The sequence below is a fragment of the Euleptes europaea genome, chromosome 13 (genome assembly GCF_029931775.1).
Source record: "Euleptes europaea isolate rEulEur1 chromosome 13, rEulEur1.hap1, whole genome shotgun sequence".
In the NCBI taxonomy this organism is placed as follows: Eukaryota; Metazoa; Chordata; class Lepidosauria; order Squamata; family Sphaerodactylidae; genus Euleptes; species Euleptes europaea.
In genome coordinates this window covers 27,301,463-27,314,048 of record NC_079324.1, presented here as the reverse complement: position 1 = coordinate 27,314,048, position 12,586 = coordinate 27,301,463, and the positions used below count along the sequence as shown (strand labels likewise).

The following is a 12,586-nucleotide window of genomic DNA, read 5'->3' as shown; positions in this document are numbered from 1 at the left end:
ATATTGACTTCCCCTCCACCTCCGTCTACCTCATAATAAAATGGTATAATCTATCGTTAATAAGTTCTGATCCTAATAATAACCTACTAGCTGGAGATCTTCTGCTACTACAAACGATCTCCAGCGGACAGAGATCAGTTCACCTGGAGAAAATGGCTGCTTTGGCAATTGGACTCTGTGGCATCGAACTCCCTCCCCTCCCCAACCCCACCCTCCTCAGGCTCCACCCCCAAAATCTCCAGGTGTTTCCCAATCTGGAGCTGGCAAACCTGTACAAATCTATCAGTACATTTAATTCTCAACACGGTTCCATCTTTGGATATTTAAATCCGCAAATTAGGCCATGTTGAAAGAAAACAGATATTTCTACAAACTTGGGGGATTCTACCTTTTGCCTGCTGCCACCGGGCAATTGGCAAGCCTACATAGACTCCACCCTCCAAAGCAGCCATTTCCTTCAGGGGGAACTAGTGCTACCAACCTCCAGGTAGGGGCTGGAGATCACCCAGAATTACAGTTGCTCTTCAGATGGCAGAAGTAAGTTCCCCTGAAGAAAATGGTGGCATTGGAGGGTGGACTCTACAGAATTATACCCTGCTGAGGTTGCTTCCATCCTCAAACTTTGCCTTTTGAAGGCTGCACCCCCAAATCTCCAGGAATTTCCCAACCTGGAGCTAGCAACCCTAAGGGGGAACTGATCTCTGTAGTTGGGAGATGTGTTGTGATTCCAGGAGATCTCCAGGCTCCATCTGGAGGCTGGCAACCCTAGAGAGAAGGAATTAGGAAAAGGAGAAGCTATGGGGGTTTTCAGAAAAAGGAAAGAAGAAATAGTGGGGGAGGGGGAAATGAGGTACCTTTGCCAAGTCCTTGTGGGTTTCCACTTGCACACTATAATTTATTTATTGAATTTAGGGTGATGAGTGTTTAAAATTCCACTGCCAAATCTTTATGGGTTTCCTATTGTTCTCCCCGTTTCGCGTAAATAAATTTGCATGAGAATATTATCTGCTAATTGTAAACGGCAAGAATTAAGTGTTATTTGGCAAACATCCCAGAGTGTGACTCAAAGTAAAAACTGAATGTAAAAAGTTTTAGGTCTAAGAGAACGCAATTCATTTGCTCTTCTCCCCCAAGATACCATGGAAATGCCCTAATTTCTTCCTTACTCCCCAACAGGGTGTCGATAAGCAGCAGCTCCCCTCCTTCAGGAGGGAACAACAATGGCTCAGATGAATATTTCCATTCCGCGAATCATGCCGAGCAGACATTCCGCAAGATGGAGAATTATCTCCAGCAGAAGCAACTGTGCGATGTTCTCCTCATCGCCGGACATCACAGGATTCCTGCTCACAGGTAAATCGCTCGACCCTCCAGCTTCACGTTCTCATGCTGCATCTCAGGAACTTCTTGTCTTCCTCCCCTTTTCCTTCCTTCCTTTGGATAGAAGGGACTAATATCTCAGGAAAAGGAATTACTGTTTCAGTCTTGGTACAACTCTCAGAAGAAGTGATGCATTTGCAGTAGGGTTGCCAACCTCCAGGTACTAGCTGGAGATCTCCTGCTATTACAACTGATCTCCAGCCGATAGAGATCAGTTCACCTGGAGAATATTGCCGCTTTGGCAATTGGACTCTATGGCATTGAAGTCCCTCCCCTACCCAAACTCCGCTCTCAGGCTCCGCCCCCAAACCTCCTGCTGGTGGTGACGAGGGACCTGGCAACACAGGAAGTGGGCCCATGGCATATTTTAAGGAGGGATTGCCCCCTAAACCCCCTCTCCCTGTAGCCATGGGCATAGGGTGAGATTTGATCCAGGGACTTCCTGATTTGTAGCTCAGTCTTAGCCCCTACTAACGTCAGCTCCCCAAATGCATGCACATGCATGTGTGAACCAGTCCTAGGCCTTTTATGCAGGGACATTTCCCTGCGGTCACCTCCGCCAATTGTGTCGGGGCTTCCTTTTGGTTATGCGTGCCTTTTCTGCCTTTCAGAGGTTGCCTCACCACCACCACCACCACCCCGGAGCGTTTTACCTGTATTTTCCACATTCTGGCTAAAACAGCATCTGGAAAATGTGGGCAAATGAGCGGGGAGAATGAGGCAACCTCTGCTGGGCAGAAAAGGCATGCATAATCAACAGGAAGCCCTGAAGCAGTCAGTGGGGGTGACCATGGGGAAACGCCCCTGCATAAAAGGCCCCAGTGCTTCTTGCATCCAAAGCCATCTTAGGCTGGAAAAGCTGGTGATATGACAACCTCCTCAAAGTGACTAGCCAATCTACAGTAAACCAAGTGTGTAAAATCACCCCAGTCTCCTGCTTCGAGAAACATTTACATTGCCCAGTCACAATGTAAGAGCGATTTGATTTTGCTTGCTTGTAAGAGCGATTTGATTTTGCCAGGTAAGCAAAGCAGCTCTCGAGGAGAACATTAAATTACTTTCCCCTCCCCTCTTGATTGCACACATGTGTAATGTTCTAGTTGCAAGCCAAAACAATGTTATTCCAGGCGCACAATGCATCATTAAAAGAAGAAAGAAAAAGAAATAGCGACAAATATGCAGCCAAGCAAGGCTGATATGTCCATTGAGATCAAGGAACAGCAAGAGATTTTCACAAAATGCTTCGCTTCCCAGGTTAGTTCTGAGTGCAGTGTCTGACTATTTTGCTGCAATGTTCACCAACGATGTCCGCGAAGCAAAAGAAGAGGAAATCAAAATGGAAGGCGTGGATCCTGACGCGTTGCAAGCACTTGTGCACTATGCCTACACAGGTAAGTCAACTTCCTTCAGTTAAAAATGGGTTCAGTGCAGTGCAGCTGTCTTTGTCGTTCCCATTTGGATTGGGGCGCTGGAGTCAAACTGGAACATTTGAATGCTAGAGATCTACATCCAAAAGAAGTCATATTCAACTTTTTCACCTCTGCCCCCCACCTTGATTTTCTAACGACAGTTTCCCCAATTTCTAAATACATTTCTTGCCAACAACATGTTGTTCTTTCTCTCAGTGGGTCCTTTGTAAGGTTTTCCTCCAGGCTTTTTTTTTTGGCAAAGGCATCTCATTTCTTCAGTGCTGATCCCCCCCCTCTCTGCCCATCACTTTCTCTGACTTCCAAGTGCCCTTACCTAGCAGGTCCCTCATGCCTGCTCTGTCACGGGTTTCTTCAGCCACCTTGTCTCTGGCGATACTTCCTACTTGCCTTCCTGATGTGAAGCCATTCAGCATGGCTACTGCCACATTTTCTGCCTTCAGACACAGCCCAATCCTCTCCAGAGACCCTATGAAATCGCCTCCCCATTAAACAGGGCTTTCTCTCCTGTCTCAGTATCTGTACTGTTTTCTGAGCAGCTACAATATTGGTGAGCCTTGTCTGACATCACAGCAGCTCAACCAATGGGAGGGAGTGCTCTCACAGGTGAGAGGCAAGAGGTTGCTGATAGCTGAAAACTACTTTAAAAAACTGGCCCAAATCCACAATTTAAATTATTTCTTCAGGACAGCACTTTAAAGATATATGTGGCTCACTTTTAACAAAGATTTCTCCCAGGTTTTTCAAATATATATATAGTCAAGCATGTGTGTTTTATTTTTAAACCAAACAGGTGTCTTGGAGCTCAAGGAAGACACCATTGAGAGTTTGCTGGCTGCGGCTTGCCTCCTTCAGCTTTCGCAAGTGATTGACGTTTGTTGCAACTTTCTCATGAAGCAGCTTCACCCTTCAAACTGCTTAGGGATCCGGTCCTTTGGAGATGCTCAGGGATGCACTGAACTCTTGCGAGTGGCACATATGTATACCATGGTGAGAACAAGAAAACAGGCTCCTGGTCAAGCATTAATTGTGGAATTTGTAAGTGGGTATTGTAAAAGGCAGCAGTAAGAGAAGATGCTGGTAGAATCGATGGGGGGCCAAAGAACTTAGTATATTATTAATATGAATCAATATTGAATAGAAGAAAATGGTTTATGCTAAGTGAGACCATTGGATCATCTAGCTAAGTATGAGGTCTCTGCACCAGGGGTAGCTAGAATGAGTTCTCATGAGCCATATGTGCCCATAAAACACCCTGACTATTATAAAATAAAAAAGAGGAAAGAAGAATGAGACACCATTGCTGTGGTTTATTCTTGATATCTCTGGAACTGCAAATGTGAACTTTCCAAAATAACAGCTCTGCTCTGACAGATTCATTGTGGCATAGCTTTTTGAGGATTAGTACCTACTTCATCAGATGCATGTTCTAAGTTGACAGATACATATATGTGGGTTTAGAGGGGGAAAATGGTAAACAGGGAAATGTCCTCAAGAAAGTGCAGTGAACATTCACAACTGCATTAATAGAATTGCTGAAAGGGTTATTACACTGCCATTGTGGCCCTGATCCAAGTTGGGCCCTGTTACTTTTAACTATAAGTAAAGCAAAGCTTAGAAAGATTCAATGATGTATCACTCCGCATCTCCTCTAGTTTGGCCCTCAACCACCACTATTTTCTACCTATCTGAAAGCAGGAGGTTTGGCATAGAGACAGAACTAAGAGCTGAAAATAGGGTTGCCAACCTCCAGGAACTAGCTGGTGATCTCCTGCTATTACAACTGATCTCCAGCCGATAGAGATCAGTTCACCTGGAGAAAATGGCCGCTTTGGCAATTGGATTCTATGGCACTGAAGTCCCTCCCCTCCCCAAACCCCCCACCTCAGGCTCTGCCCAAAAAACCTCCCACTGATGGCCAAGAGTGACCTGGCAACCCTAGCTGAAACATAAGAGTGGAAGCACCTGGGAATGAATCTGTGGATGGATTATATTAATTCAGATTCTAGGGAAGAGGGAGAGAGAGAGAGAGCAGATACTCATTTGTATTTAAGTATTTTATACACATCCCCCGTGCCTAAACTGGTACAGCCCGGCCACTTATCATCTGGGATGTTTGTTCATGTGTTCTAGTTCTGAGATCCTGATGTGACCCCTGTGATAGATGAGGAACATGAGCCCATCTGCCTGACTCCATTTAATTTGAAGAGTTTTAAATCTGTGACTAGGATAATCGATTAGCTGCACCGATGAAAACACTCATGCTTGCTCCTTCCCTAGTCCTTTTTTCAAAGGGCAAATGGATGTTCCCCCCACCCCCGTTTCAAGGTGATAGTGCAAACACTAAAAATACCCTTTCGGATTTTGCAGTCAAAGGAAAGAGGGCACCTATTTGTTTTTGCTGGACTTTGTGTGCCGTTGGCAACAAGGAAATTGCAGTGCTGCTTTCAGAATGGGAACAAAATAGGGAGGAAGGGGCCAGGCCGTGTGGGTGGGGAGAGAAACTCTGGAATATAAGGAATGAAAGATATTTAGAGCACTAGAATGCCCTCATGGAGCTTCCTTGCTCAGATATTAATCTGTTGCTAATTCAAAGTGGAGGGGAGAATAATCGGGCTGTCAGATGAGAAAAGGAAGCTTGCTGTGAAACAAAACCAAGGCATAAATATTTCAGAAGAGAAGTTCCAATAGAACCACTTTGTGCCACTTCAGATGCATAAAAAGGGCACTGCAGCAACTTGAGGCCTGAATGTGAATGGAAACTGCTATGGGGATGTGAAAGGCTGAGGTGGTTGAAACCAAGATGATGTACAATCTGAAAACAGGCTAAAACCCTCCGGAAGCTGTGTGTGTGTTAAGTGCCATCAAGTCGCTTCCGACTCATGGTGATCCTATGAATCAATGTCCTCCAAAACATCCTATCTTTAACAGCCTTGTTCAGGTCTTGCAAATTGAGGGCCGTGGCTTCCTTTATAGAGTCAATCCATACCTTGTTTGGTCTTCCTCTTTTCCTGCTGCCTTCCACTTTTCCTAACATGATTGTCTTTTCCAGTGACTCTTGTCTTCTCATAATGTGACCAAATTACGATAGCCTCAGTTTAGTCATTTTAGCTTCTTAGGGTCATTTCAGGCTTGATTTGATCTAGAACCCACTGATTTTTTTTTTTTGGGGGGGTGGCAGTCCACTCTCCTCCAACACCACATTTCAAAGGAATCTACTTTCTTCTTATCAGCTTTCACCATTATCCAGCTTTCACACCCCTACATAGTAATAGGGAATATGATGACATGAATTAACTTGATCTTGGTTGCCAATGACACATCTGGGAAGCTAGCAAAGGCCAATTATGCCTGGTTGTTTCCTCACTGTCACCCCTCCGATTACTTTGGGGCTTTGCTTTGATTATGCTTGCATTTTCCAACTCTCAGAGGTCGCCTCACTCTCACCGAGTGTTTCTGCTCATTTTGCCTGCATTTTCTGGATTCTTGTTTAGCCAGCATCCATAAAATCCAGTGAAAACATGTGTAAACGTGCTGGGAGAGCAAGGTGACCTCTGACAGTCGGAAAATGCAAGCATAATCAAAGCAAAGCCCTGAAATAGTCAGGGGTGGGGTGACTGCGAGGAAACAGCCGTGCATAAATGGCCAAAGAGAAAGTTCCTTTTAAAAAAATGACACATGGGCCTTTTATGCAGGGACATTTCCCTGCGGTCACCCCTGCCGACTGCTTCGGGGCTTCCTTTTGATTATGCATGCCATATCTGCCCATCAGAGGTTGCCTCGCTCTCCCCATGCATTTTGCCTGCATTTTCCAGATTCTGGCTTAAACAGCATCTGGAAAACACAGGCAAAACACGTGGGGAGAGCGAGGCAACCTCTGACAGGCGGATAAGGCATGCATAATCAAATGGAAGCCCTGAAGCAATCGGCATGGGTGACCACGGGGAAACATCCATGCATACAAGGCCGTGGTACACCCAGAGAACAACTACCAACTGAACTGAGCAAAGCTCAGGCTACAGATGGTGTTATGGAGGTTATGGAGCCTCAGCACTGAGACTTATAGAGAACATTTAATGGGGTAACTGACTGTACCTTCAGAAAAAGTTGGGAAGATCTGATCACAGATTTCCCAGTGTCTCACCTGGTTGGCCCCTTTTTATTTATTTAGAGCATTTATACCCCATCCCCCTGATCTTCTCTGACTCAAGGCAGCTCACAATGCAACACCAGGTTCCAACACACACAAAAAACACAGTCCAGTCATCCAGATATCGAAAGCTACACAGATTAAACACAGAATTTAAAAAACAACACCGCTCAGAATTTAAAAGAATGCAGCCAAATCTGCCAAAATACTTAACTCTTATGCACCTTTTTAAACCCATTCCAGCAGGCCATTCCAAAGTACTGAACCCACCACACAAAAAGCCTTGACCCGGCTATTACCATATGAACAATCCCAAGGGAGGGAACATAAGAAGAAGACTGTCAGAAGAGCGTAGCTAGCCCATGAGAGTTCACTGGCAGCCCATTCTTGACCCTTTGGCAGCCAGGGACGGCATGGCCGTGGTGCCGCCACAGCACCTTCCAAAACAGTTCCCTGGGTGCTGAAAGGCTTTAAAAAGCCTTTTAAATTTATTTCGTTTGAAAATGGTGCATTTTGCCCCAGTGAAATCAGTGAGGCTGCGCCAGCAAAAAGCTGATGCAGCAGCGCTGTTCTTTTACATAGTGTTCCCAGGGCGAAAGGGGTCAGGAAGCTGCCTACTGGCAGCTCTGCCCCCTGGCACGACCCAGGAATGCCCCCCGGGATGCTGGTGCAGGGCTTTGCTCCGGTGGGGTGCTGGCGGGAGACCAAACTGGCGTCCCTGGGCTGCGCTGCCATGACAGTGCAGGGAGACCAGCGTGAGTGGCCCAATGCAGGCATCCCTGCCTCTTGTGGCAGCGCAAGTGGCCCGGGTGCCGGTGCAAGCAGCCCAAACGTTGGCACGGGCACTTGCACTCTTCCTGATCGCTTTCCAGCTAAGAGCTCAGGAATGGGCTGTGGGAAATGCAGGTTGATCAGTACAAGGGTTTTGCCTACAAATGGCAACAGGCATAAGGAACCACCTTGCATCTTCCACAAAAGCAGCCAGCTCAGATACCATCCGTCACCACAGCCCATCAAGAAGAGTTTCCTATTATTTTCCCTTTGCTATTATTGATGTTGATTATTTACACTTTCCTGCCTGGGTAATCTCGCTTTCCCAGATGAAATCGTTTCCCATCAACAGCTTGTGCTATTTTGGGAGTCTGCAACGACTGTCCAGTCTTCCTATTTTCTGAAAAGTTACAAAGAGCAGGAAACGCATAAGGAGGGAAGCCAACATCTCCCTTTTCACTCTCAAGAAACATGCCTTAAAAAAAGAAAGAAAAAGGAACCCCATTGAGAAAGCAGAGATACTTTAAAAACAACAACACCAAAACATCATGAGTACCATCATCTATTGCCTGGAGTCACTCCAGATGAGATTGAGATCGTGGCTTTTCCAACGTCTTTAAAGCTAAATTTCAGGTGTGTGGTGCTCCAATGAAAAACAAAGCTATACAGAAAGAGACAGAGGGATTAATCTTTCCACTCCTACCTATTGACCAGACAGTATCCTCCCCCCACCCTCCTATTAGTCTTGAAAGGAAACAAAGAAGGATGCCACTCGAAGAAGAAGAAGAACAGTTGGTTTTTATATGCCGACTTTCCCTACCACTTAAGGAAGAATCAAACTGGCGTACAATTGCCTTCCCTTCTCCTCCCCACAACGGACACCCTGTGAGGTAGGTGGGCTGAGAGAGCTCTAAGAGAGCTGTGACTAGCCCAAGGTCACCCAGCTGGCTTCATGTGTAGGAATGGGGAAACCAACCCCGTTCACCAGATTAGCTTCTGCTGCTCACGTGGAGGAATGGGGAATCTCCAAACTACTGCTCTTAACCACTGGCTTTGCCCATCTTCTTTCTTTCCTAGGATACTAGGAGTGATTGTGTGGGATTTTTAAAAAAAGCTTTTCCCCCTTTTTATTTCCTCCAAACAAAAAATTAAAAGAAAAAAATCTACATAAAGTAAATACAAAAATATAACAACAGTGGTGGCGAATCTCCACATACGTTTCTAGCGTGGGGTTTCCAAAGGCGAATCTGCACAAGGATCAAAGGTTTAAACCTCCTCTCCCAATCGCTTTGGAGCCCCATCTGGTTCCAGGCCCCATTTTAAAAATGAAGGAAAGATATGGTTGTGGATCCCCCTCTTTTTGTAAACAGAGAAGTTGGCATAATTTGGAAGGTGTGAGCGAGGCATAAACATCGATCACTTGAATGGATCACCTTTAAATATCACAGTCTTTTGCCCCAATCCATAAATCTCTTGCTGGCACAGAGGAACATGGAGCCAGAAAGAAATGGAGAGAGGAAAAAGGACCTCAGTAGGAGACCATGAAAAAAATCAGAGGGGACTCTCTCTGGCCTCATTCTCTCCATGTATTTCCCCCATGTTTTCTGAATGCATCCAGAAAACATGGGGAAAACATGTAGAGACGTGCGGGAAGAGTAAGGTGACTTCTGAAGGTTGGAATGCATGCATAATCAAAACAAAGCCCCAACGTAGTCAAGGGTGGTGGTGACCATGAGGGAAACAGCCATGCCTAAAAGACTACTCTCCTTTTAAATCTTTGAGGACTTGAAGCCACCACAAACACCCCATCTGTTCTCACTACAGCAAAAGTTTTTGAAACTTTCTACCTTCTGAGAGCTCAACTCATGCTCAGATTCTCTTCCAAGGAACCATCACACATTTCCATGTATTTTGGGATTGGGCAGGGGAGTATTCTTTGGCTCACACGAAGTTCACACAGAGTGGTGGCCAGACTGGGAGGACCTCTGTTGGTCTAGCAGGAACTGAGAATGCATCCTAGAACATACCCAACAACCAGCTATAGTGGCACATCACAAACAAATTCCTTGGTATCCATGTGTTCAAACACCTGTAGTGAGCCTTTCATGTGTACAAGTGTGAACATGCTCAGGGCTTTGTTTTTAGCAGTGTTCTTAGTTGCATGGAAAAGACCATACATATGTACTAGATACTCATGCATAGGGCTCTTTGTAGACATTTGGCTAAATGAAGAAGTATCTCAGGTGGGGCAGCAGGCACAATCCCTCGCCCCATGCACATGTGGGCATTTGAATTTCTGCACAAGCCAACATGCTATAGGAAACAGCTCTACATTGCCACATATGAAATATGGGGGAACAGTTGCTGGACTTGACCAAAAAGATCACAGATGCCAAAGTGGGAGTCTAGAATCCCACTTAATCAAGTGGGACAGTTGGCTATTGTTAGGAGATGATTCTAAAATCCAATAAATAGGGAAAGTTGCATTGATTGAGAGTGTCTTCTCAGAAAGGCCTCCTTGTGAGTGACCTGCTTACTTTTGGGGTAAGAAACTTTTATGGGCCCGTGTAATTGCTCTGCTTTAATTATCTATGCAACAATGATGGATGGGTGGTATTATGCTTCATTGATTTAAGAATGCAATAATTATGCTTTTAAAAAAAGAGCTTAGAAAGGAAGCAGAGATTCTCTAATAGTATTTACTTGTGTATAATACCCAGAACGAACTTATAGCATTACTGAGGTGTAACTCTGGCTAAGAGTTCAATGATCTGGTGTAGAAAAGCTGATTAGCTGCCTAGGGTTTCTTAAGTGCACACCTATATCTGAATCAGGCCTGGCCTGAGTAATCCAGAACAATATTTTTGCCTCTTTGTTCCTGGGGTTGCCCTCTCGAATGAACAGAATGGAGACACATAGTGGAGAACCGAGTTTGCATTGTTGTAGACATGGAACCATGGGTAGAAGTCATACTGAGACATTTATCTCAATGGGGCTTATGTTTGGGTTAGTTTTTTCTGGGTTAGTTGTTACTTGGAATGAAGTCCCATGATAGCATGAAGCTCAAATAAATGTGTGGAACAAGACCATGTCTTAAATCTAATACACAATCCATTAAATCTCCTTGGCTAACAATAAAGGACATGTGGAAATACACCCATAAATATGGAAATTTAAGCCAAATGGAAAACGTTTATTTTAGCACTATATAATTATGTTATACATTAGCAGTCCTTTATTATAGTCATCAAAAATCTGATTTCAAGAGATGGTCATGGATGCAGGGAAACATCATGACCTTTAGTTTGAGAGCAGGTTTTTTGGGGGAGGTAGTGATATCGTAGCCATCTGAAGTCATGACCAAGGCAGCTCTTGTGAAGGAGATTGCTCATCCACGCAGGTGAGGATTCTTCTTCAGAAGCCCAATAAGTCGCTGTTGAAGCTGGTGCTTTTTAGTTGAAGGGTATATCCCAGCAGATGGGACTGGGTGAGTCCCGTCTTTTAAGTGCAAATCAGCCCACTGCCTGGTTAGTCACACCAAGTTTGCTCCGATTACTTGACCCCTACCTCAAAAGGGCCCCATCTATGGGGACCTAACAAAACTAGTAAAAAGACAGAAAAGGGAGAAAGCACAGAGCTGGGCATCTGAGCAAAGGCGAATAGCTGAATCCGAAGAACCCGAATAATTATTCAGCTTTTTTGGGAATCACCTATTTCGCTTCGGGCAGATTCCCAGGGTTTGGTACTCGGTCAACCCAAAACCCGAATATTGCTGAAACGACTAATTTCGGATTTATTTTCTTTTTGGGTATATTGATATGCGCAACCCTAGTCCCAAGACTTTCACTGACTTCCCTGCAAATGTTAATTTCTTTTTCCTCCCTTCCTTAGGAACATTTCACCGAAGTAATAAAGAATCAGGAATTTCTCTTGCTGCCAGCCAGTGAAATTGCTAAACTCCTGTCCAGTGATGACATCAACGTTCCCGATGAAGAAGCCATATTCAAGGCCTTAATGATGTGGGTTAGGCACGACTTGCAGAACAGACAGAGAGAGCTTGGGATGCTTCTCTCCTATATCAGATTGCCCCTGCTCTCCCCACAGGTGGGCTGCAACATCGGCTGTGTGGGGGATGCATTCTGAGTTTGGGGAAGCTGGGATGGCCTGAGAAAGGTTTGATTAAAGAAGTTGGTCTTAAGGAAGGGCTTAAAAGCAAAAAGAGAAAAAAAATGAAAGTAATGTAACAGCCTGAATTTCTACCATGATTCTCTACAGCTGAAGAGTGAGGCACTGCGCTCCGTCCCTGCATCTTTGTGGAAAGCTATGCTTTGTCTTAGAGTGGAAACCAGTCCAGTGGATCTGTACCCTCTTGCTTAAAGATAGGGACTCCTTTGTGAAGTAATGTTTTCTAGTTTCTCGGTGGTACCTGAGGTGAACAAAAGGGGAAATAAATTTGAGATGACTGAAGATGAATTTATGAAGAAAAGAAAGCAAAGAGGAAATGAAGGCCCAATTTGTAGGGTTGCCAGGTTCCTCTTCATCACAGGTGGGAGGTTTTTGGGGCAGAGCCTGAGGAGGGCAGGGTTTGGGGAGGGACTTCAGTGCCATAGAGTCCAATTGCCAAAGTGGCCATTTTCTCCAGGTGAACTGGTCTCTATCAGCTAGAGATCAGTTGTCATAGCAGATTGCCAGCTAGTACCTGATTGGCAACCCTACCAATTTGACAAATTACTGAAGCAGCCCCCGCCCCCAGCCATGATTCTACATTGCTTCAGTACCTACGTGGTCATGCTGCCACATTGCTTCGGTACCTACATGGTACTTCTCCTGCCAGAGAGGTGGTCTACATGGTGACATG

General features: G+C 45.1%; 1 protein-coding gene across 1 annotated transcript in view; it reads left to right on the top strand.

Annotated features, from left to right (window-relative positions):
- KLHL4 (kelch like family member 4) overlaps nucleotides 1–12,586 on the top strand; it is a 59,119-nt gene that overhangs the window by 31,094 nt on the left and 15,439 nt on the right. The window contains exons 2-5 of the mRNA XM_056859359.1: nucleotides 1,177–1,353; nucleotides 2,635–2,771; nucleotides 3,601–3,797; nucleotides 11,620–11,832. Coding sequence (XP_056715337.1) covers nucleotides 1,177–1,353; nucleotides 2,635–2,771; nucleotides 3,601–3,797; nucleotides 11,620–11,832 — 724 coding nt within the window. The remainder of the gene's footprint in view (nucleotides 1–1,176; nucleotides 1,354–2,634; nucleotides 2,772–3,600; nucleotides 3,798–11,619; nucleotides 11,833–12,586) is intronic.